General features: G+C 46.2%; 1 protein-coding gene across 1 annotated transcript; it reads right to left on the bottom strand.

The window, feature by feature from the left end:
• On the bottom strand, positions 1 to 25,244 carry LOC147441055 (Putative lysine decarboxylase family protein). The gene is made up of 4 exons (XM_086482796.1): positions 24,850 to 25,244; positions 1,384 to 1,512; positions 1,090 to 1,274; positions 1 to 827 (listed from the first exon to the last, which is right to left on the bottom strand). The coding sequence occupies exons 1-4, from the start codon at positions 25,057 to 25,059 to the stop codon at positions 458 to 460; spliced, it is 894 nt and encodes a 297-aa protein (XP_086338922.1). The 5' UTR covers positions 25,060 to 25,244; the 3' UTR covers positions 1 to 457.

Genomic DNA, 25,244 nt, shown 5'->3' with positions numbered 1-25,244 from the left:
AGAGACAATTAAAAGACACTTCATAATGGTCATGTTCTTTCAAGAAAAGATACAAAATGACACCTGTTTTACATCAAAAATGGGGACCAAACTCTCCTTGAACTTCTCAGTAGCAGAACCTTCGCCTTATCTAACTAACTTGGCCACCTCTGCCCATAAACAATGGCTTTCAAGTAACCATCACAAAGCCGAATCGACCTCTTAGAGCTTCATGCTTCTGGTTTAACAGACTACCAAGATGAATTATTTGAACTCTTGGAACAACCTCTTCCTGAACTCCATTCCTATCTTTTTTTCCCTTTACTTTTTTCAAGGAGGGTACAATTGAACTTTGAAACTCCACAATCTATTGGACCTGGGTACTTGCGCACCCAAACATCCAACTTAACCACTAGGTTACAACAACCAACCCAGTTGGGTAATGTATGTATTGAGCCATGCTGTTACCAGTCAACATTCAAACTGGCACTTGCAATCTACCACCCACCATTCCTTCAATGCCATAGAAATCTGCCAAATACCTCAATGCATCCCCATTAGTCTCACAGACAGTCCATAGACCTTCCACTTCCCCCTCAAAGACCGCCCCCCGCTCCTTGCAAGTGCCAAGGAAATCCAAAAGCTTGGTATAAAACCCATCATAATTCATGAGCAAGAACGGTACTGGATACTTGGAACCAATTCGCTGCAACTGCTTTAATGTCAAGATCTCAAACACCTCATCAACTGTGCCTAAGCCACCAGGAAATGCTACAAAGGCCGTTCTTTCGCTTGGCTCATCCCGGACAGCGGCATCAACAAGACCGTGCTTTCTTGCCGAAAAGAATCTGAAGAAGCAAGAGCCATGTTGATTTGAGTTCATCAAATTAGAGGAAAATGAGAAGTGCATGCATAATATGCACATAGATACATACTTGACCTAAAATGTGCGTGCATAGCATAAGCACATAGACATGCTCCCCCTAAAATGTGCATGCATCATAATCACATATCCACCCTTCCTTGAAGAGTGTCAACCCATCATGCAAAAACGTTGCCCCTACAAACATGTAGTTCATGCAATTTTAGCAAGAGCTTGATTGGCATTGCCTGCAAGTGCAGTAGACATGGTTTTCTAGGTATGGATGGAAATTGGAAGAAGTCCACATTCCAGCCTCTCTCCCAATTTTAAAACCACCCACAGGCTTTCCTGCCTTCTGTGCTCCTTTAATGACCGCATCCATCAACCCAGGCCCTGCACCTGTCCATGTGGTGCAATCTAGCAGCAACGCCACCTGTACAAAGTTTTGATCTAGTAGAAGCAAACATGTGAAGTAGTGAAACCAAATGCAGCATGAATGAAGTTCGTTGAGCTTGAGCAATGCTGCCTAGTAATGGGTTTACCTGTCTCCCAAGCTCCATGGCCTGCACGAAATGCGGGTGATCCGAATCTGTTCTTGATGAGCCCAGGTATACCACACCTTTACCCAGCTTCTTGATTAGATCATAGCACCGAAGGATTTCTTTCTTCACCTTTGACAATAGAAAGAATCGTACTTATTACACAGCACCTCAAAACTTAAAGAGCTTAGACATGATTTGAATGTTGACTTTAAGCCTGCAGTAATGCCGACTCTTCAGAGGTATTGAATTTCCAAAAAGCTAAGTTAGTTCTTTTCTTTATTCTTTCTTGAAGAAAAGCATAGCTGAAATTCTATTACTTGACTCCCCTTGGAGCACCCAAAATGGTGCCTACCCCAAGGGGCAGCAAAAACTGTGAGGTAAAAAACCCCTCCTAGTGAGGGTAAAATCTCCCTGGAAATTACTGTAGGAGGGAGGAGGAGGAAGAACGTTCCACCAAAGCCTCTGAAAGATAGGCACCTAACTGCTGCGAAGAGAAAACCACATAGAAAGGTATGGGGCAGAACTCAGAAGCCCTAGATAGCATCGAAAGACGTGCTGAGAGGCGATCATTGCACAGGAGGGTGAAGATGAGAGAGGAGGCTGAAGAGGATAATCAAGAATGCTGCCATACCAGGAGGAAGAAAAGAGACCACCACTTAAAATGGCATGAAGAAAATCGAGGAGACCTTGGAAGAGCACCAGATAGCCGCTAAAGAGCACAACCACAAGAGGAAGTGAGCAAGGTAGTGTCAAAATCCAGCACAGCAAACACCATCAAAGCAAGGAGCTGCTAGTGAAGTGCCATGAAGGAAACCGAGGAGAGTGTGGTCCAACCACGAGGTAGCCGCTAATAAGCACCACCGCAAGAGGGAGCCAGTAAGTTGGCTAGAAAGCCAGCAGAGCCATCAGCAGCAAACCAAGGATGACTGAACGAGGAGCAGCAACAATGTGAAACAAACCGCACGTTCAGAGGCAGCAGTAGAGGCGAACCTATCAAGCTGCCATCGCTGGAAGGAGAACAGAACACTGAAGAATCCACTGCAGCCACCCCTTTGAAAACCGAAAAAGAAAAGAAAAACAAAAAGAAAATCATGCACACAGGCATGCACCCACACCCACAGACATTCCCACACACACACCCAACCCGTACACGAGAGAAGAGAACAAGAAAAGAAACAACAAAACAAAAAACAGCAACAAGTCACTTGCTGACACACACCCACATCATACACTCACCCAATCAGCATGCAGCACACCAAGTTTTCTAGACACAAAAAGTACTTCATAGAACAGGGAAAAAAGGTATTAAATGGAACATAAAAGATTTCTTATGTACAGTCAAATAAACATATGAAGATTTTTGAAAATACTGAATCATTTGAACAGAAATTTTTTGTAGGTTTTAAACGGTAAAGATCTCGTTGATTTCAAAATCTTGGTGTTTGATTCAGAAGCTAGCATACAATCTCTTATGGATTACTTTACACAACAAGGCAGTAAATGAGCGTCACCGAGATTGCAGCTGAAGGAAGGTGATTGGGTCCTTAGGTTTGAGGTTGTCACACTCAAACCAAAGAGAGGACATGAGAAACTTTACACAAAGCTTAGTAAAACGTACTATGGTCCTTTCCAGATCACTGAACATAACATTGGTGTATCTTTCACATTACAGTTGCCAGATCATTGGAGAATTCACAACGTTTTCCATGTGCGTAGTCTTAACCCATTTCAGAAACGAGTACCAGAGGGCATGATTCCTACAAGCAGCCAGAGGTTGAAGAGATAGAGGAGATTCTTCAACCAGAGCAGGTTTTGGCACATAAAAAAGTGAAGGGTAGATTTGCAAGTACTCAGTGAACAATGGGAATTATCTAGCTTTGGATGCCAAAGTAATTGTAGGGGGACTTGGCACATTACCCTTCGTTGTTGGATCTTCACCTTGAGGCTCTTCGTTGAAGCTAATGCAATTTCAGCAGTTGAGTCTGATGCAGTACCTCCTGCATATAGAAGAGCCACTCTACTCCTTCGGTTGTACTCTTTAGCACGCTAGAGGTACTATATGAAAAAAAAGGAATATTGCAACACTAGAAACCCTTCAAGTTTTGTTCATAATAGATTGTGCGATTTGATTTGAGTTTGTAAGATAGATGTCTGCAGGATTGTATCTCTGATTGTACTAGTGCATCAAATACACTGGATGAGTCTAATGTGACATGTTGAACCAAGATGTGGATAAATAAGGATGAGCCTTACTTGAAATCGGATCAAGAAGCAGGGTTCAATGTAAAGTATTTAGCCTTGATTTGTGCATGCTCTATGGTATGTATGCCATGTGTAAGTGCATTGTCTGGATGGTGGTGAGCATGTCTACCTGATGTCAGTGCCTCTGTGATATGTAGGTTCCTGTAGAAGCTGACACTTGTTGCCCACTAACAACAAGATTATGTGCTACAGCAATAGCACTCTGAGAATCTAATTTACGACGCTGCTAGCATGGCAGTTGGATGGGGGTCGCTCTTCCAGCCGAGTTATTGAAAGTGTTAAAAGACTTTTGGAGCTTTTGGGGCTGCAAGCTTTTGATAGCAATTGATTTTGCTGCCATTGAAAGCAAGAGGCCAAGGACCTATAAATATGTCACAAAGTGATGACGTGGCTACGGACAGCAGAAACCCTAATTTCTGCTAGAAACCCTAATTTCCGGAAATCACGGAAGTGAAAAAAAAAATTTAAAAATTTAAAAAAATGAACGACGCAAATCCTAGCTTTTTGCTACGCAAGTATTTTGGATGAGAGAAAGAGAGTTGAATTGCTTTATTTTAACTCTCATTGAGAGAGAGAGAGAGAGAGAGAGAGAGAGAGAGAGAGAGAGAGAGAGAGAGAGAGAGAGAATTTGCTTTTGCTTTCAAGCTTTTGGGGCTCTGCTTTTGGGCATCCCTTGTAACCTTTAAATTAGTGGTGAGGGCCTCACTTCTCAGAGCATCTGGATGCAAAGTCTGAGAGTGAAACCCTAACCGCTCTTTGTACTTTGACATTGATTTAATACATAAAGAAATACCGAAAGGGGCGCCAGTCTTTGGGGCCAATATCTCTAGGCACGGAACTCCGCCGGGCCAGTGCAAATCTATTGTGATCTGTAAATTGTTTTGAACTGGTTATTTGGTGTTGTCGCGATTGATTCTTGACTTGGGAATGTCCAAGTCTGTTACAAAATATGTAGCCAGGGGATCCATTAGGACTCCGCAAATTTGGTAAGTGGGCTATCTTTGGTAGTCGTACGCTCAGCTTGAATCAACAATAAGAAGTATTGAGGTTCAACAGTGGCGCCCCATCGCCATCCTCAACTCAACCTACAAAATTCTTGCCAAGGTTCTGAGTTTGAGGATCCAACCACTTCTAGAGAGCCTTATACATGGGACTCAGACAGGTTTTGTCAAGGAGCGCAGTATCCTTGACAACATCTTTACTTTTTGGGAGGCTTCTGCCCTAGCGCGGCTCCGAGGTGAGGATCTGTTGATTCTTCTTCTCGATTTTGAGAAGGCCTACAACAGAGTTAACTGGGACATTCTGGAGGGCACTCTACGCAGGATGGGCTTCTCAGATGCTTGGATCAGAGGGGTGTCAGCTTTATACAAACGGGCACACAGTAAGGTACTTTTGTCAGGAGGTAGAGGTGATCGTTTCATGCTCACACGTTCGGTCAGACAGGGCTGCCCTCTTGCCCCATTCCTCTTTTTGTTCTATGCTGAGGCGATGAGCAGGTTTTTGGTGTCGCAGCAGGTTGGTCTACGGGGCCTAGCACTCCCTATTCGGGGAGATGAGCTACTGGACGTTGAGTTTGCTGACGACTCAGCCTTGTACTTGGATGGCCAGGAGGCCAACCTTCACAGCTGTGAGCAAGCTCTTGAGACCTTCTGTTGTCCATCTGGCGCACTGATCAACTGGAGAAAGACAGTGGCTTTCTCGGTTGGTAGTGCTCCTGTACCCGATTGGATGCCAGGTGAGGGTTTCAGGTGGATTCCCTTAGGGACTGCAGTTCGGTACTTGGGCTGTTAGGTTGGTTTGGACTTGTCTCCCGAGCAGCAGATTGCTCCCCTCCTCCTGTCTATCAGGAGGAAGTTGTTACATTGGAGTTCCGCACGACTTTCTTTGGCTGGCAGAGTTGTAGTGGCCAACCAGGTGTTGTTGGCTGCTATGTGGTACATCACTTCTTGCTGGATCTTCTCGAGTTCTTGTATCAGCTAGGTAGAGAGGCTGATCAGGAACTTCCTTTGGTCAGGGCGTGACAATCAGACAACCCGGGCCAAAGTGGCTTGGCAAGTCATCACTCTTCCTTGTCCACAGGGAGGGCTTGGGATCATAGACCCAGCACAGCACAACAGAGCCCTTCTTAAGAAGTTCATTGTCCAAGGACTTCTCTCAAGTGAGGAGCCCTGGAAGGAGTTCTTGCTACAGCGGCTTCGTGCTAGGGTGCCTCAGGCAGGAGGCCCCTGGCAACCTTCGACCAAATGGATCTTCACAAAGATGCGCAGAGTTGGTTTGAGCAGGAGACTGGAGGACCGCTTCGCTGTGGGTTTGCTTCGATCTTGGGAGCACTTGCGGCGAGGCCTGGAGCAACGATAGCCGCACGGAGGAGCGCCCGCGAAAGCCACTTGTTTGGAACCCCATGGTTAGCACTCAGAGAGGCCACTTGGTTGGTAGTCGGCCTCATGTTTCCTCGGGTCCCATGGCAACGTGTCCAGCACGCTCTTTAGGTGACTGGTTACAGTTTTCAGGCTTGTCAGAGGAGCTGTAGGGCTTTCAGTTACAGGGCATGAATGATGAGAGGGGTGCAGAGCATGTGCCAGGACATCTCAAAGGCAGTACCAGCTGAGTGGCTCACACCTCTCGAGTCAACAGCGCCCAGATGGATGGGAGCCTTCACGCGACTAGAGGTTCTCATCTAAGTTCAGGCTTGCTCAGAGACTGTTCCCTCCCTGTTTTTCGAGGGACGCTTATAGCGAGTTGCAGTAGAGGCCCCGCAGGTGGCAGAGTGCTATTTTCAGAGGATCCAGGTGGTGGGCATCTGTGGGAGGACTTGTGTCATCGATCCTAACCCAACTGCTCTTGAGACTGGACATTGGAGACTGTGGACTTGGGAGTGCTGTCCACTGGCACGAGTATAGTAGGATCCTGGAGAGTGGCTTTGGAGGGACCCTTTCTCTTCTGCAGACCACCCAGGTGTCCCTTTCTTTCAGTACACTGTTCGACTAGGACGTCACATACTGGCAGCACAGAGAGAGGCTCGCCTTACTGTAGCACCTCATTGGCAGGAGGAGAGTCTCGCAGCTGAGTTCTTGGCAGCTTTTTGGGAGAGGTTATGGGACTCCAGACAGCCGAGGCGAGTCACTTTGTTTCAGTGGCTGGTCGCACACAGAGCTACAGCAATTGGGAGCTGGCTTGTGCATAGTGGTCTCTCGGCTACATGCGCAGCTTGTGACCATCTTGTGGAGAGTCAACGTCACTGTCTTTGGGACTGTCCATTGGCACAGCAGGTGTGGCTTCGTGTTCTTCGGCTGATGCCTGCTCTCTCCACGGCTCGACAGTACACTTGGGGGGCAGTTGCTTGGTCCACACTCACGGACCCGGCACTTCAGTTTGAGCTATCTTCCGCCAGCAGAATGATAGTGATGCAGGGGGGGCGACCTACACTCTAGCTTGCCACAAAGCTTGCTCCACAGGAGTGGTGCAATGAGAGAGAGGAGTGTTGGGAGCTCATCAGTGGCCTGACACTCTGGTTCAGACCGGCGGGCCCGTTGCTATGCATCTTTGAGGCTCGCCCTGTACCACCAGCAAAGACTGTTCGCGATCTTTGGTAAGAGCTGATCCACTCTCTTAGAGGACAGCTCGAGAGACTTCAGGGTAGCTCCGACCGCATGCGGGAGCGCAGAGAGGCCTTTTTTCGACTTTAGCGTCCTGGGCCTTTTTTCACCATGGTCCAGGGTGTACTCAGATGGCACTACCATCCACCTGTGTGGCTTTCCCCCCCTCCCATTTCTTGATTTAGCCTCATTGTACATATGTTGTTTTTTCATTGGGAGAGTCTCCCCATCATGGTTGTTGTAGCCCTCTCTCGAAGAGGTGGTTGTAGCCCTATGGGCAGTTTCATTAACTAATAAAAGGATCTTTTTCTCGGGAAGAAAAAAAAGTGCAACCTATATCCATATGCTATGAGTGGCCAGCCCGGAGACACACTAGCCGTACATGCATGCCCTAGACCTGTGAAGCAGCATAGTGGTATAAGTCTTAACACCCCCTCTCAGCACCTGATGCTGAACAAACCGCATGAAGTTGAAGATGTGAGGCAAATGATGAAGATGTCTGCTGCAATATCCACTGAAGGATACTCCATGAGTGTAGCAGCAGTCTGGGATGTCCCAACCTCCGAGAGATCTCCATGGTAAAGTGCCGTCACGAGCAGTGTAGCAAACTGATGTACTCCGTTGCGATACAGGGTGAAGATACTGCATGAAGGTCCCGAACTAAGTGTGAAAACAACTCCTTGTTGTAAAGAAGTGCCAATAGAACTGCAAGTATCCTACCCAATAGGATCTATGGTGTCTGTAGTCAACCGTATGGAGAAAATGGGAAAGCCCAGGAACCGTCATGAGAATGACCGGAAGCCTATCAATGCATGAACCTACAACCCAAGGTGCCAGGTGGTTAAGCTGTAAAAATCTCAGGAAGGCCAGATGTAGCAATCTGCACCGTAACCGTCCTCCGAAACAAGGAAAGCCAGACCAAGCAATGTGCACTGTAGAAGCTACCATAAGCTCCAACAATCACCGAGAGACCGCACGGCCCACCACCAAATGGTGTCCTGTCAGTAGGTACTGTAATCCAAGATCAGGGGAAAGCCAGACTCAGCAGTTTGCATTGTGTAGGTCCTTTGAGAAGAGGTGTCGTCAGAACAAGTTGTCTGCACTGTAATCATCCTGTATGAAGAAGGAAAGTCAGACTGAGAAGTCTGCGTTGTCTTGCCTGTATCTCTTGCCTCCAATCCTTCGGTGTCAACCAAAACAAAATCCATGACAACAACGCAACCAAACCACAACTCGGTGTGGCTCTCAATGTGAATGAGCTGGGAGTGGCCTACTGCCCAGGTTAGGAAATAATTCTGTTGTAAGGTTACGGAGGGTGAGTGTAAGCAACTCTGAAGGTAGCAATCTAAATGATCACGAGTGTAGAAGAGCAACTGCACTACCATCCAAGCCAAGCTCCGGGTGACTCCGGATGTAGTCGCGTAATGATGTCTGATCTCCCGTATCTCGCAGGTAAACTCTCCAAGAGAGTCCAAAGCACTAAAGTCCCACTCCAATCTGTAGATCCAAGCAATGAACCTGTCCAAGAAGAAATCCAAGATCCTGTCCTAAGTCCATGTAGATGCTCCTGTGTAAGCAAGTGATCTAACATGTCGAGGTCAATGTTGGAATTAGGGTTGTAGAGAAACGTACACAGCTTGGAGAAGACGAAGGAAGCTCAAGGCACACAATAGAGAGCATATTACTTAGTGTGCAATGGAAAGATAGATAGCCCTAGAGTGATGGGCGTATATACAATGCACGGGGGGAAAAACCTCCTAAAGAGGGAAAAAATGTCCCGGCGGTCCTACTGTGTTCACACACATCACTACCACAAGTATATGGTAACAAATCCCCCCTGGAGTGATGCGGTGAACGAGAGCTGGCACAAGAGTAAAGGGAAGTCCCATGCCCGGAGGAGATGATCAGTCCACAAAGGGGAGCAAGCCCAAAGCTTTGCGGAAAGCTTCAAGCTTCTCACGAGACAATGCCTTTGTGAAAAGATCTACAAGGTTGTCCTGTGTTGGCACATAAGCCAAGCTGATCTCTCCTGCTGAGAGCCTGTCCCTGACACAGTGGTAATGCACCTCAATGTGCTTTGTGAGAGCATGAAAAATTGGGTTCCTCGCAGCTGCCAATGTGCTCTGACTGTCAGTGTAGATAGTGTTGGCAGTGTCCTGTCCAACACTCAAATCAGCCATAAGGCGTCTGAGCCATATACACTCAACCGTAGCTGTGAAGACTACCCTGTACTCAGCGTCACAACCCGAAGTGGCCATAGTAGGTTGCTTCTTGCTCAACCATGATATACATGAACTGTCAAGCATGAAACAAAAACCACTTGTGCACACTCGCGTGTCAAAACAACCAGTCCAATCTGAGTCCGAAAAAGCATGTAAGTCTGGCAGCAATGATCCCCCCTTGGGATAAAACAAGCCAAGATATAAAGTGCCACTAAGGTAGCGAAAAATCCTCTTGACAGCTTGCCAATGCTTAGACCCTGTGCTATTCATAAATCAGCTAACCTGTGAGACTTCAAACTGAATATCCGGCCTCGTGTTGCATACATAAATGAGGCATCCAACAGCAGTTTGGTAAAGAGTGACATCAGCAGGATCGCCAGCATCATGTAGACTCAACTTCAAACCTGTTTCCATAGGAGTGGCAATAGGCTTGTAGTCCTCAAGTCCAAACTTACATAGCAATGTCTCTATGTAACTTTTCTGACACAAGGCAATACCACCATCACACTGCTTAAACTGTATACCCAAGTAATGATGCAACAGTCCCAAGTCTTTCATCTTGAAAGTAGCATTCAACTCAGCCTTGAATTCAACAATATATCTCTCATTCGGTCCAGTGATCAGCAAATCATCTACATAAAGAACCACAATGAGAAGTACATCACCCTCACGCTTTACATACAGTGTGCTTTTTGTTGTACTGTTACGAAAGCCTTGTTTGATCAAATGAGTGTCAACTTTCTCATACCAAGCACGAGGAGATTGCTTCAACCCATACAAAGCCTTCTTACATCTGCACACTTTGTCTTCTTGTCCTTTCTTGAACAAACCCCAAGGCTGCGTTACATAAACTTCCTCAAATATGTCACCATTCAAGAAAGCAGTAACAATGTCTGATTGATGTACATCCCAACCAAAATGAGTTGCCCATGAAACCGGCCTGTTCAATCCAAAAAGGGCGGTAGACTTTACTTTAAACCTTGATTTAGCTTTCACCCATTATTAGTCGTCTATTTTACCTGTACTTTCAAGACACAACAAAGGGGAGAGGGATACAGGCTGCTAGATTGCACCTGTATGAGTAGACAGACACCAGATTGGCCCCTAACTTAGGCGCCCCTTTCGGTATTTCTTTATTGTTCAAAAGAGGGAATAAACGCTGTGGTTCCCTACAAGCTGCCCTGCACAAACTCGGCTGAATTTCCACTGTTCCAGCCCGATTTCGGCAGCATAATTGTACTAGAACCCTTCACGGTCAGTATTCCCACGCATTGACCGACTTTCCCGACGCATACGGGCACTTTGCAAAACCTGGCGAGAATCTGCAGCACGCTGAATTCTCTGTTTTCAGCCCTGAAAATGCGCCAGATCGCCTGTACAGCGGTCCCCTTGCGTCCCCGAACCTCCTGGGGGTATTAGGGTCCGTTTAGGGTCAAAACCCTAAACCTGCAAAAATACACAGCAGGCTGTAATTCACTGTTTCGGGCTCCGTTTCGCGTGCCGGTCGCATCCCTAGCAAGTCCTCGAGCTCCCGCACCTGTAGGGCTACTTGCCCTTTGAATCGGACGAGATTTCTGGCGTGAAACCTCTCCGAATTCACCTGTACCTGCGGGGGGATTAGCCGCTAGCTAATCCAGTACCTGTGCAAGAGGCTCTTGCCTCGGCAATCGCGCATGAACCCACACAACTGTACATTGGTCAAATGAAGAGCCCACTAGAGGGGCATAACATACTGCCAAAGGGGAGAGAGAGGGCAGTGCGTAGCGTGCAGGGCATCACTCCTGGCACCGCACTGTGCATAAGAGGGAAAGCAAGCACTCCATAGCTCTTAACCTGTGACAAAATCTGAAAATGAGGCTCTTCCCCTCCTAAATTCAGCGCCACTTCTTGTTGCATGAGGCAAGTGCACCAGAAGGTGCCACTTGGCACTTTTACAAGCATTTTCCCGTTTCGGGGTTGCCGCCTAAAAATATCCCAACCGGTTGCCCAGTTGACTTCACGGCAGAGTAAGAAAATGTTCCCTTTGTCATTCCGGAGGTAATGACGCCAACACATTTTCAGGTCCCAAAATAGCAGTTCCCTAAATTTTAGGAGATGCTGCCATTGTATCTTTCTAGGTCATCCGACCCTCTTTGTACACTGCGGCCACATCCAAAACTGAAATGTAGCCTCTGTAGCAAAGGATTCCACTTTGGCTAGTCAATGACCCCACTTGGCTAACCATAGTCCTTGTCCAACCTTAGTGCTCTCTTGCCCTCAGGCATGGACTCCCTCTGGACAGTTCCACACTAGCTATGCAATGCAGCGCAGTTAGATTTCCCGAGGGGTGTTTCCAAAAAGTGAAAGTAAATAGATAATAAGAAAGAAATCAACAAAAAGGATAGATAGTAGTCACACGCTGGTGACATACCCCCCTCTTGAAATCTCAAACGTCCTCGTTTGCATCTATGTCGTACAAGCTCCTAGTCAACATTGATGTATTCAACACCTGTCGACACATGTACGACACATACATGCTCATTGTCAACCCTGGTGTATTCAACACCTTGTTGACTCATGTATTGCCTGCGTGTGAACCCTGTCCCAATGACATAGTGGTAGCTTCGCACTCTGCCATTGCTTTGAGTCACTAACTTTCCAATGACAAAATGGTAGCTGCACATTTTGCCACTGTCTTATAGTACACGTTGGATCACGTAACACTTTCGAGCATACCCAAACCGACAGTTTAAGAATGCAGTTACACATGTACTCTAGAATAGAAGCAATCACTGTATCCTTGACAAACTGACAAGAAATACTCACTTCTATAGCACTAACCAAACTTTTGGACATTCCATAAGAGCAATTGCCAAACTGACAATCTGTACAGCTCTAACATTCATGTAACAGGTATTTGATTTGAGCTCACTTTAAATACCATGTACATCATTTGTTTCAGAAGCCATTGTCACACTAACAATCCATGTAGCTTTGAAACTCAAGGGGTCAAGGTAGGTTGCAAATCGAAGGCTTCCAGGTAAAGTGATAACACAGTTGGTGACTCTGCAAGTTCACCTTCTTCCATCCACTTGGCATCCATTGGTGGATAGTTTCTGAACTTTACCAAGTAACGCCTAGCAACCTTGCCTTTCACTTTCCTTTCTTTGTGTGCCAAAATCTGTTCAGGGACCAAGATCTCGTCAAGTTCCTCGACTTCCGGCTGATCTTCAGCTGGCATATCTTCTGGCACATCACCCACATAGGGTCTGAGAAGACTCACATGAAACGCATTGTGAATCTTCCAACTGTCAGGCAATTTCAACCTATATGCAACATCACTGATTATGTCGCATACTTGAAAAGGCCCATAGTAACGCATGCTGAGCTTTGGAAACAGTCTTTCCTTGCCCTTCATCTTCTTTAACCTTGCCTTTTCAAAGCGTAAAAGCACCCAATCACCAAGTGAATATACCACTTCACGACGGTGACGATCAGCTGCTTTCTTTTGCTTTGCCTAGTCCTTTCTAAGGCCACTTTGACCTTCTTGTACATTTCATCCATGTCTTGAACATACTTATCTGCTTCAAATATCTTGTCCTTTGTATGCAGTATGGGAGGAACTTTCTTGCCACCTTCAACTATCTCAAAGGGTGCCTTGCCAGTTGATGAATGCACTGTATTATTGTATGCATACTCCACCAATGGCAAATACTGCTCCCACTTTCCTTTATGCTCTGACACATAGCACTTCAGCAGATCTAGGACAATAGAATTTGCCTCTTCTGACTGCCCATCTGTTTGAGGATAAAATGACGAAGAGAATTTGAGCGTGGTACCCATATTCTCAAACAAGCCTCTCCAGAACAAACTTGTCATGCGTGGATCACGGTCGCTAATAATCGACTGTGGCATGCCATGATACTTGAAAATATTGCTCATAAACAAGCGTGCCATCTGATCTGGCTTTATCTTCTTCCTGACAGGAATAAAATGAGCCTGTTTGCTGAATCTGCAAATAATGGTCCAAATACCATCATTTCCTGTCTGCGTTCTCGGAAGATCAAAGATAAAATCCATAGCAATACTTTCCCATGGTTTATCTGGAATAGGTAGTGGTTGCAATAACCCTGGTGCCTTTTGCCTGTCAAACTTGACCTTTTGGCATATTAGGCATTCTCGCACAAAGGCATCCACATCCCTTCTCAATGTAGGCCAATAGAAGAATGTCTCTACCGCTTTAACTGTAGCATCGATACCACGATGCCCTGCATACGGTGGGACATGACTCTCTTCCATAACTTTGCGTCGCAATGGCTTTGTGACACACAATCTGCCATGCATCATCATGAACCCATCTTTGAGAAGATAGTGTTCATGACGTTGTCCATCCATTAGTTGCTCGAAGACCCTTGCAAAATCTTCATCATTTGCATACTGTTCTCTCATATCATCAAGTTCATGATGATAAGGAATCGACACAGCTGAAATTTGTGGCTTCCTTGACAAGGCATCAGCCACAACGTTCTTCTTGCCTTCCACATGCACAATCTGAAAATGGAACATGGAAAAAATATTTGCCCATCGCATATGCTTTTCAGATAACTTTGTTTGTGTCAAGAAGTATCGCAAGGTCTGATGATCCGTTTGGACAACGAAATCTGCACCTAGCAGGTAGTGTTTCCAACTTAAGAGCGCATGAATCACAGCCAGTAACTCTTTCTCATAGACCTGCATGGTCATCTCTGGCCCTTGCAAAATTCTGCTCTCATAGGCTACTACCCTGCCATCTTGCATTAGCACAGCACCAATGCTACTACCGCAGGCGTCGCACTGGACCACAAATGACTTCCTAAGATCTGGCAACACAATGACTGGATCTGAAGTCATCTTTTCCTTTAAGAGATTAAAAGCTGAAATCTCTTTCTGTGTCCATCTGAAGGTGACTGCCTTCTTTTGAAGAGCATGTAAAGGTGAAGCAATCTCAGCGAAATTTCGGATAAACCTTCTGTAATAGGAGCATAGTCCCAAAAAGCTTCGGACATCATGCACCGTCTTCAAATTTGGCCATGACTTGATCGCTTCAACTTTTGCAAGATCCATTCTGACACCATCCTTTGAGACAATGTGTCCCAGAAAGTGAATCTCTTCCAGAAAAAACTCACTTTTCTTTGCATTGATGAGCAACCTATGACTGCGTAGCTCTTTGAACACAATGGCCAAGTGATGCCTATGCTCCTCTTCATTCTTTGAATAGACTATCATGTCATCAAAGAACGTACCAACAAACTGCTGGTGTGGACGGAAAATTCTGTCCATCATTCTATTGAACGTAGCAGGAGCATTTGTGAGACCAAAGGGCATCACTAAAAATTCGTAAAGACCAAACGTTGTTCTAAAAGCAGTCTTGTGCACATCCTCTGATCTAATGCGGATCTGATGGTACCCACTCTTTAGATCTATCCTGCTAAACATAGCTGCTCCTTCTAATTTGTCCATAATATCATCAATTCTAGGTATAGGGAACCTATTCTTGATGGTATTCTTGTTCAGTGCACGGTAGTCGATGCACATACGCCATGAGCCATCCTTTTTCTGCACCAACAACACTGGAGAACATAATGGAGATGAACTGGGCTGAATCAGCCCCTTTTCTAACAGCTCCTGTACTTGGCCCATTATCTCTTTCTGTTGAGCCGCACTAACCCTGTACGGAGGCTTATTTGGTGGGCTACTGCCTGGCACCAAATCTATCGCATGATCCTCGGGTCTCTCTGGCGGTAATTGAGATGGTAATGAATCGGAGAAACAGTCACTATACTGTTGTAAAAACATTGACCTTTCTTTATCTAGCACAGATAAATTTGATTCATCACAATCTGACACTTCACGTGCAAAAACCAAGTACGCAGAAAGATGCTTTTTCATTACAGAAGTAATAGCAGAAGCTGATACAGTAGGAATAGACTCCCCTTTAAGCTTTACATCCAGAATGTGAGTCTTTCCCCTGCTCTGTACAGTGATCTTTTTGTTGTAGGCATCCATGATTCCCTGTACACGAAACAACCAAGGAATACCTAACAACACATCACATCCGTCCAGTGGCATGATGTAAAATTCTTCAGCATCTACATAGGACTGGATATGTAGACGCAACTTTCCGATGATGGGTGTCACAGCCTCTGTATGGCCAGGACATGCCAAACCTGCCTCTGCTGTATACCCCATCTCTTCAGGTCTGATTCCCAACTTTGAAGCCAATTCTGGGGAAATGAAGTTGGCTTTGGCACCTGGATCAAAGAAGATAAGCATTGTTTGATCCCTAACCTTTCCCCATGCTCTGCAAAGCTCACTTGCATCTGAATTTGGCTTGTCGCCCACCATATCTGGCACTAGACCAACCATGGGCTTCTTTCCTTTCCTGTCCTCCTTGTCTTCAGAATCAGCTGGCCTTTTCTTTGTAGGACAGTTGTAAGCAATGTGGCCAGGCTGCTCACATATAAAGCATTTGTTCTCTGTCCTCAGGACCTTTTGCTCTTCTGACTTGCGAGGAAAACGTCTTTTCCATTTCTTCGCTGGTCCTTTTTCTGATTCAGCCGTAGCTTTATCTTTCCCTGCGTTGGCCGACTCCTGAGTCCCTTTAGGAGCCTCATTGGGAACGTGCTTCTTGGCTGACTTTTTCTTGCCTGATCCTGCCTTGACGCCAGTGTTAAATTCACAATCTTCTCCCTTGAGCAAACCATTGCCAGTGTTTGCTACCTCAATGAGCTGCGTCAAAGTAGTGACTTTTGTCTTCGTGCAGTATTTTCTCAATCCTTTGGGTAGGCCACAACAGTATTTTTCAATCTATTCTGTCAATGGCACAAACCTATAGGAAGTTACTGGAAGTAGAGCTTTCCAAAACTTCCGATTGTAATCATCCAGATTTCTGCAAGTGGCAGCATTTAGCTGGTGCCATTCTGTCATGACATCTGCTTCGAAATCATCAGATAACCATGCTGCTGCAAAAATCTGCTTGAAGTAAATCCATGTGGACGGAGCTTGCCCTTGAAGCAATAAAGTTGTCCACCATTGTCCCGCATTCCTTGTCAAGAAAGTGGCTGCCTTGCGGACCTTTGAAGCCTCTGTAAAGTTTCCCCCTGCATAGGCCTTGTCAAACTGCTGGAGGAATGAAAGAGCCTTCTTCTTGTCATCAAACCCTGTAAAGGTCGTGAATGACACACCTTTGCCACCTTCTTTGTACGGAGTTGGCCTCTCCAGCGGCGTCAAATTGTCATATGGAAGTGACTGAAACATGGGAACACTATTAGGGTTCATCTGTGTTCCTTGGCCGCTATTAACTTGACCTGGAAACGCCATATTTGGCTGCTGATTTGTAATTCCAGCCATACCAAAATTTGTTTGTGGCATCCCAAATTGGCCCTGAGTGTTTTGAAACCCTGGTAGCATGCCTGTGACACCATACATGGGGTTAGGCATCATTGTTTGAGCACCCCCAAACACTGTTCCTGGCGTGTAAAACTGATTTCCAAGTGCATGACCAGCCATGCTCTGGAATACCGATCCACCTCCAAAATAGCCAGGGTGTACTGAAGGTGGTGGGAAGACCTGTTGCATAGCCTGTAGGTTGCTTCCCTGCCCATTAGAACCAGCTATAGGCTGCTGAAAGGTGGCGGGCTGAACTGGTACAGCTTGAAAGACTGGCATCTCAGCCACCTGTTCTTGCACCTTAGGCACAGGTTGTGGAGACTGCATGTTCTCCGTCAAGTGTACAGGTGTTTCCATTGACTGTGCGGTATGAATCACCTGTGCTCGAGCCTTAACAGGCTTTTGAATATGATCCAGTGACCCAACTTGCTGAGACGGAACAGGAAGTTGCAGAAAGGCTAAAAACCTTGGGTTCTGCATTACTTGTGTAAACATAGCCACAGCAGTAGCCAACTGGGTCCTGAATATATCATCATCAGTCTGTGGTGGTCTTGAGGACTCACCCACTTCATGTGTCTGTTGACCCTGTGAAGAGGAAACCTCTTCAGTCACATCATCTGGTCTATCAGCCATAATTGCAATTCCCTGTGTCTGGTCTATGATCCCCTGTGTCTTCAAGCCCAAAACTGACCAAGGCTCACTTCTATGGGAAAAAGTGATTTAATCCCGTCGATGGAACCATGAAACCGGCCTGTTCAATCCAAAAAGGGCGGTAGACTTTACTTTAAACCTTGATTTAGCTTTCACCCATTATTAGTCGTCTATTTTACCTGTACTTTCAAGACACAACAAAGGGGAGAGGGATACAGGCTGCTAGATTGCACCTGTATGAGTAGACAGACACCAGATTGGCCCCTAACTTAGGCGCCCCTTTCGGTATTTCTTTATTGTTCAAAAGAGGGAATAAACGCTGTGGTTCCCTACAAGCTGCCCTGCACAAACTCGGCTGAATTTCCACTGTTCCAGCCCGATTTCGGCAACATAACTGTACTAGAACCCTTCACGGTCAGTATTCCCACGCATTGACCGACTTTCCCGACGCATACGGGCACTTTGCAAAACCTGGCGAGAATCTGCAGCACGCTGAATTCTCTGTTTTCAGCCCTGAAAATGCGCCAGATCGCTTGTACAGCGGTCCCCTTGCGTCCCCGAACCTCCTGGGGGTATTAGGGTCCGTTTAGGGCCAAAACCCTAAACCTGCAAAAATACACAGCAGGCTGTAATTCACTGTTTCGGGCTCCGTTTCGCGTGCCGGTCGCATCCCTAGCAAGTCCTCGAGCTCCCGCACCTGTAGGGCTACTTGCCCTTTGAATCGGACGAGATTTCTGGCGTGAAACCTCTCCGAATTCACCTGTACCTGCGGGGGGATTAGCCGCTAGCTAATCCAGTACCTGTGCAAGAGGCTCTTGCCTCGGCAATCGCGCATGAACCCACACAACTGTACATTGGTCAAATGAAGAGCCCACTAGAGGGGCATAACATACTGCCAAAGGGGAGAGAGAGGGCAGTGCGTAGCGTGCAGGGCATCACTCCTGGCACCGCACTGTGCATAAGAGGGAAAGCAAGCACTCCATAGCTCTTAACCTGTGACAAAATCTGAAAATGAGGCTCTTCCCCTCCTAAATTCAGCGCCACTTCTTGTTGCATGAGGCAAGTGCACCAGAAGGTGCCACTTGGCACTTTTACAAGCATTTTCCCATTTCGGGGTTGCCGCCTAAAAATATCCCAACCGGTTGCCCAGTTGACTTCACGGCAGAGTAAGAAAATGTTCCCTTTGTCATTCCGGAGGTAATGACGCCAACACATTTTCAGGTCCCAAAATAGCAGTTCCCTAAATTTTAGGAGATGCTGCCATTGTATCTTTCTAGGTCATCTGACCCTCTTTGTACACTGCGGCCACATCCAAAACTGAAATGTAGCCTCTGTAGCAAAGGATTCCACTTTGGCTAGTCAATGACCCCACTTGGCTAACCATAGTCCTTGTCCAACCTTAGTGCTCTCTTGCCCTCAGGCCTGGACTCCCTCTGGACAGTTCCACACTAGCTATGCAATGCAGCGCAGTTAGATTTCCCGAGGGGTGTTTCCAAAAAGTGAAAGTAAATAGATAATAAGAAAGAAATCAACAAAAAGGATAGATAGTAGTCACACGCTGGTGACAGCCAATGCACATAGAAAACGCACAGTAGTCATACGACAAGTGGGAGTAAAAGTCTCTTCATAATCTATGTCTTTTTGCTGTGCATAACCCTTCGCAACAAGTCAAGCCTTATGGCGATCGATCTCACCATCCAGCTTGCGTTTCAACTTGTAACCCACTTCGTAGCAATGGCCTTTTTGCCAGGAGGCAAATCATATAAAGTCCATGTGTCATTTTCTATAAGTGCATCCTATTCTGATTGTGTGGTAGCCATCCAATTTTCTGAATTCTGTGCTTCATCAAAAGACAGAGGCTCCTCAACATCATGTAAGCTAGACACAGCCAAAGCATAACAATCTAATGCATAAGATGCATTGCGAGAGCCTGAACGAGTACGACTAGACAAAGGTGCATCCAATTTACTGTCACGCAATGTATACACCAGCCATTTTGGCATACCTCTAGCCTGCTCATTTTCAGCCCTTTCCTCATCAAGTACATCATGTACATCTGCATCAGTAATAGGTAGATTTGTAACATTTTCAAAAACCCCCATAGATTGTACATTTGCCTCATTGGAATTTACATTCGTATTTCCACCACTGAAAAGAGGCAACAAAGTGTCATAAATGTCCTGTGAGCTTACATTACTGTCTCTAGTTGTCACGTGACACATCCAACCCTATGTGTCCGTGAACAAGCTACAGCATGACCAAGGTTCAGTCAATCCAGTCAGTCTAGATTAGAAGTGATCTGGCACTTTTGTGAGTCTATTCATAGACCGTGCATGCCCAGTCACTTAATGTAGATGCATATCCTCTGGTTGCACACAGCATGATCATAAGCATTCCCATCAAAATCCATCAGAATCAGTCAGGGGAATTTTCCAGTGCATTTAGCCTATTTTCCCTATTTTTGACATTTTTCACTTATTATTTTTAAGTGACTTTTGTTGGAAAGTACGTAGGGCAAATTGAGTAAGTTTGTATATAAGCAAACCTAGACTAGCACTAAATGGCAAAAGAGGCAACAGGAGCCAAGCTCAGCAAGCAACTTCTCAACAAGACCCCTTGGCGGTTTCCTCCACCAAGCAAGAAGAATCAGCCCTAGCGTTTTCTCATCAGCAGATCACCGCGACGGAAGACCCCATTGCATAGCGTTTTTGCATCAGCATCATCGCCAGCAGACCCCCCAACAGATAGCGTTTTTGCAGAACCTCAACCTAGCGTTTTTTCAGAACCTCAACCTAGCGTTTTTGCAGAACATCAGCCTAGCGTTTTTGAAGATTTCAGCCTTTGCATAATTGCAGCGATTCAGTAATGAAGTAGTTGCAGATTCAACCCTCGAAGAGTATCCATTTCCCTCGTCATTGAACCTTTGGAAAGGACTCCGAAACCAAACCTCAGTCCATCAGCACTGGTAATGTTTTCACCACAGTCAATGTTCGGGAAACAGCTCTTGCTACAGCAGGCAGAGTCAGCACTATCTGGTATAGAGCCCAGGCTGATATTCGGCAATCGTAGTAAGGCTGGGCAATGACCCTTACACTGTGTTTGCATCACCAGCAATACCCACAGCACCCACAGTACCATCAGTCCCTGGTTTCGGAGGAATTGGATTGGTTTGTGCAGCCACAGCATCAGAAGTATTCGGCAGCTCTGCCTCACTTTTAACAAGGGAGGATGTCACCTGCGCACTTCACTTGCGCCACATGGACACGCTTCTGCCATAGTCTAGCATGCGTCTTAGCTTAGGACTGAGCTTGGCACCTTTGCGAGCCTCTAGCAAGACGTGCATGTCCAGGCCAGTCATACTTGCATACCCTCTCTTGCACAAGGACAATCATTTCACCATGCAGGCATTTTACCGCGTGAACCACCTCTTATACGTCATTTTATTAAAAGTAACTTTTGGAATTCTTTTTGTAAGTTTGTTGGAAAAGTAGGTACAGCAAATTGCTAAAGATCTATAAAAGAAACCCATTGGGCACTCAGTAGAAGCGAAGAGCCAGGGACAGCAGGAGGCAAGCACCATAGCAGATAGGCAGCACCTCAACAGGAGCCCTAGCGTTTCTCAACGGTTCAGCCCAGCGTTTTCAGCCATCAGCCACCAGCATTTTCAGATACAGCCCTTAGCCTCGCGAGAACCCGCTCCCACCTGGTTGCAGATCCTCGCCATGTTTCCATTCACACCTAGATCAGCATAGCGTTTTCAGTTTTCGGTAGATCAGCCTGGCGTTTTGCAGATTCGGCAAAGACCAACCAGCGTTTTGCAATTTCATCCAAAACAGCCAGCGTTTTTGCATTCCCAGCCTCACTCCACTCGGCGGTTGCAGATCAGCCCCGTGGCAGTGCAACAGTAGCAGATCCATAGCAGAAACATCTAGCGTTTTCAGTTTTCAGCATTGACGCTATCATCGTCGACACCATCATCGATATCGTCATCGTCATCGTCATCACAGATCCCTATCTTGATGATGACACCTTCGTCATCATCACTGCAGATCCCTATCTTGACGACGACACCTTCGTCATTGTCATCGCAGTCCCGAATTAACGACGACACCATCGTCGTCGTCGTCGTCATCGTCACGACATAGACGAGCAGAACCATCGTCGACTTCACCGTCTTCGACACAGAACCGTCGTGGACTTCATCGTCTTCGACACAGTACTGTTGTCAACTTCATCATCGTTGACAAAGACCCTTAGTACCTCGTCGTTGACTTCATCGTCTTCGACATAGACCTCGTCGTCGACCTCCCCGTCTTCGACATAGAACCCGTAGTACCCGTCATTGGCATCATCGTCTTCGACATAGACCTCGTCGTTGACTTCATCGTCTTCGACATAGACCTCGTCGTCGACCTCCCCGTCTTCGACATAGAACCCGTAGTACCCGTCATTGGCATCATCGTCTTCGACATAGAACCTCAGTACCCCTTCCATACCTCCGTACCCAATACCACAACATCAGTACCCCTTAGCATCAACATCTCAGCATCCAATCATTGTAGTAGCATTTGTGCAAGAATAAAGAAAGTACTTGCTTTGGCAACAGAGCAAGGGGGCCCTTGAGGGTTGGGACCCAACGTCCTTGTGTCGTCTCTTTCTCTCTCTCGTCTCTCTCTTTCTTTCAATTCAATTCAATTCTTTCAAGTGAAGTACAGCAACCCTTGTGTTTGTGTGCGGAGTACTAGATCCGAGCAAAATCCTTATTCTCTTCCCCTGCACCGAACACATCAATTGGGGGCCTTGAGGATGAGGGGGTGATGACTACAGACCAGCACATTATGGCTTCTGCCGAGAACGAGGTACTCACATGCCATGTGTCTAAACTGGTGGCACCGAAGACACTGACCCGAATGATCAGTCATCCGGTGTCACAATCTTGGTCACCCCAAGACGAGAATCCAACATGACACACGAGAGAATCACTTAAAATACTTCAAATCTTTAAAATCACAATTCAATTCTGGTCGACACTGCCCGGCGTAGTTCCATGCCCAGAGAGAGTGGCCCCTGAGACCGGCGCCCCTTTCGGTATTCCTTTTATATTAATGTTGAACAAAGTACAACACTGAGGGGTCCTCTGCTCTCGAGCTCTGCGTCCAGATGCTCTGAAGAGTGAGGCCCCTAAGGGTCCTTTTGTTCTTACAAGGGATGCCAAATGCAGAGCCCCAAAAGCAATTAAACTCAAAAGCAAAGTGTTCCAAAAGCAATAATCCCCAAAGCAATTGGCTCCAAAAGCTGCCATACAAAGACACCAGCACAAAAAGCGAAATTCCGTATAGCAGCCACGTCAGCCTGCTATCAGGGTAATTTGCGGAGCTGCCAAATGCAGAGCCCCAAAAGCAATTAAACTCAAAAGCAAAGTGTTCCAAAAGCAATAATCCCCAAAGCAACTGGCTCCAAAAGCTGCCATACAAAGACACCAGCACAAAAAGCGAAATTCCGTATAGCAGCCACGTCAGCCTGCTATCAGGGTAATTTGCGGAGCTGCCGTGTCAACAATTTGTCAATGCAATTTGTGGGCAGTCCTACTGTTTTGCCATGTCATCATCTGCAATACTGCCACGTCAGCACATCTGCGCAGGTGGTCATCTGCTATGTGTATGTGTCCGGGCAGTATTGCCACGTCATCATTTTGTGACATCCGTAATCTCCTAGTAACAAATTGTCCATCTACCACCACCTCAAAGGAATCCAAATCTCTGAGGAGCCCAAGGCCTAGATCTGTACTTGCATGGCGTTCGGACACAATGGGCAGAGCTTGGGATGACCAAGTCCCACCGCCAATGCCGCGGCAAGAGGACCATGCTCTAGCCGGATGCCAAGGAAAGAGAAAGTAATCAAAACTTGAGAGATTACTGGCATAGCTCAAACTCGTCAAAAGTGACACCAAATACCCTTGAGCGACCACCATACAAGAGCCTGAGCACATAGGAGAGCGCTGCCGTAAAGTCTCCGTAGTCTCATGTTAGACAAATGTACCATGAAAGACAGCTCCAAAAAAATTTCGGATACAATGAAAGGGTAGACTGATGGAAGTCTCTAATGGTGGAGCGAGGAGGAGAATGTCCAATCATCCTCAAATTCACCTTTGATACACCACAAGCTTGCTATTGCCAATTAACACTTACCACAAAATTTAAAAGATTAGGGCTGAATTTTGCTAAGTAAAATACTAGTTTTCAGCAAGAGCTTGAGTGCTGAAAATCGTCAAATACAAGCACTCTACCATTAAAAAACGGCATATGTATCAACTCTATGTGCTTGTTGCTTGAGGTTTGCATAAGAAATCATACATCTTTGTCTACTCAAACAATGTCCTTCTGCTGGGGGCTTGTCCCATGTCAAGGCCCTTACCTAATAGTGGATCAAATCATCAAATACAAGCACTCTACCTTTCAAAAAGAACACCTGTATGAACTGTGTGTTCGAGGCTTGCATGAGCAGTCTTATCGCCGTGTCTACTTAAAGAATGTCCTTCTACTAGGACCTGTCCCAATATCAAGGCCTTTACAAGTTTACCTACCTGTGCAAAAAATCATCAAATGCAAGCACTCTACCTTTGAAAAAGCACATCCGTATCAACTATATGCGCTTGTTGCTTGAGGCTTGAGCTATGGCGTAAAGTGCAAGGGAGAAGCAATTAAGTTGGAGTATTCACTATGAAATGCGATATGTAAATTGGCAGTACAGTTGCTATGGTGCTCTTGGTAGAGCGTACACAAAACGCATGCACAGGCTGTGTGGCCAAGGCCCAGTATGTGGGTAACATTGAATGAAAAGCAGCACGTCGATGGTACAACGTGCACGTGCAACGCAAGTAGGACGGGAGTATAGAGATGGTTGGGTTGCAACCATACAGCACAGCAATAAGATATAGCGCGAGGGCAATAGGCAGCTACGACTATCGACTATGGTACGTGACTACAGAAAATGCGCTAACGTCAATTTATTAAGGTTGTTTCCCCCCATTCCCCCGGGACATTGTCCCTTTTTTAATGCGCATTTTGTCCCTTGTCTGAGCATCATACCCTACTCCAGTGCTCATCTTTGATCACCCGAGCTTGCTTTCTCAAATTTTCGGTCCCTACATACCTCTCGTCTCAACTGCCATCCTCATCCCCACATTCTTCAAGCATTCGGGTGTACGAGCTTGTGACATATTCCATTTTGTTTTAAAGGTCATATTTGACCTTAGAGGCTCTCTCTCTCTCTCTCTCTCTCTCTCTCTCTCTCTCTCTCTCTCTCTCTAAGACAGAGAGTAAGTTTACCTCCTCTGCACTTGATCTTGGGCCGAACTCCTGAATTGAAGACATTGAATTAGTTTCGCTTGCATGGCAACGTATCCCACTCCTCCTACTGTGTAGTGTATTAGCATTTCCTTTGCAGCTTGGTGTAGGAAGCAATTGGTATTTGATCGAAGGGCATCCAGAATGAATGTTGATGTTGGACGCAGAATGGCCAGTGAGGAGGCCGGCCATGTTGATCACACTGCTACCTTGTCATATGCACAGTACAGACAAGCCAAGCGAATCGGTGTCGCTGGCTTCTTGAGCTGCCACTGGTAGTCTGGTAAAACATAAGAGCTGTCTTATAGGTGACGCCTGGCACGAGGCTTTTGTCTCGACGGTGTTCTGATTGTATGGTCTTTTTCCTTTCAATTTTT

Source organism: Adiantum capillus-veneris, chromosome 15, assembly GCF_014529385.1.
Source record: "Adiantum capillus-veneris isolate H3 chromosome 15, ASM1452938v2, whole genome shotgun sequence".
Taxonomy (NCBI): domain Eukaryota; kingdom Viridiplantae; phylum Streptophyta; class Polypodiopsida; order Polypodiales; family Pteridaceae; genus Adiantum; species Adiantum capillus-veneris.
The sequence above is the reverse complement of the archived record's forward strand: the minus strand, read 5'-3'. Positions and strand labels throughout refer to the sequence as shown.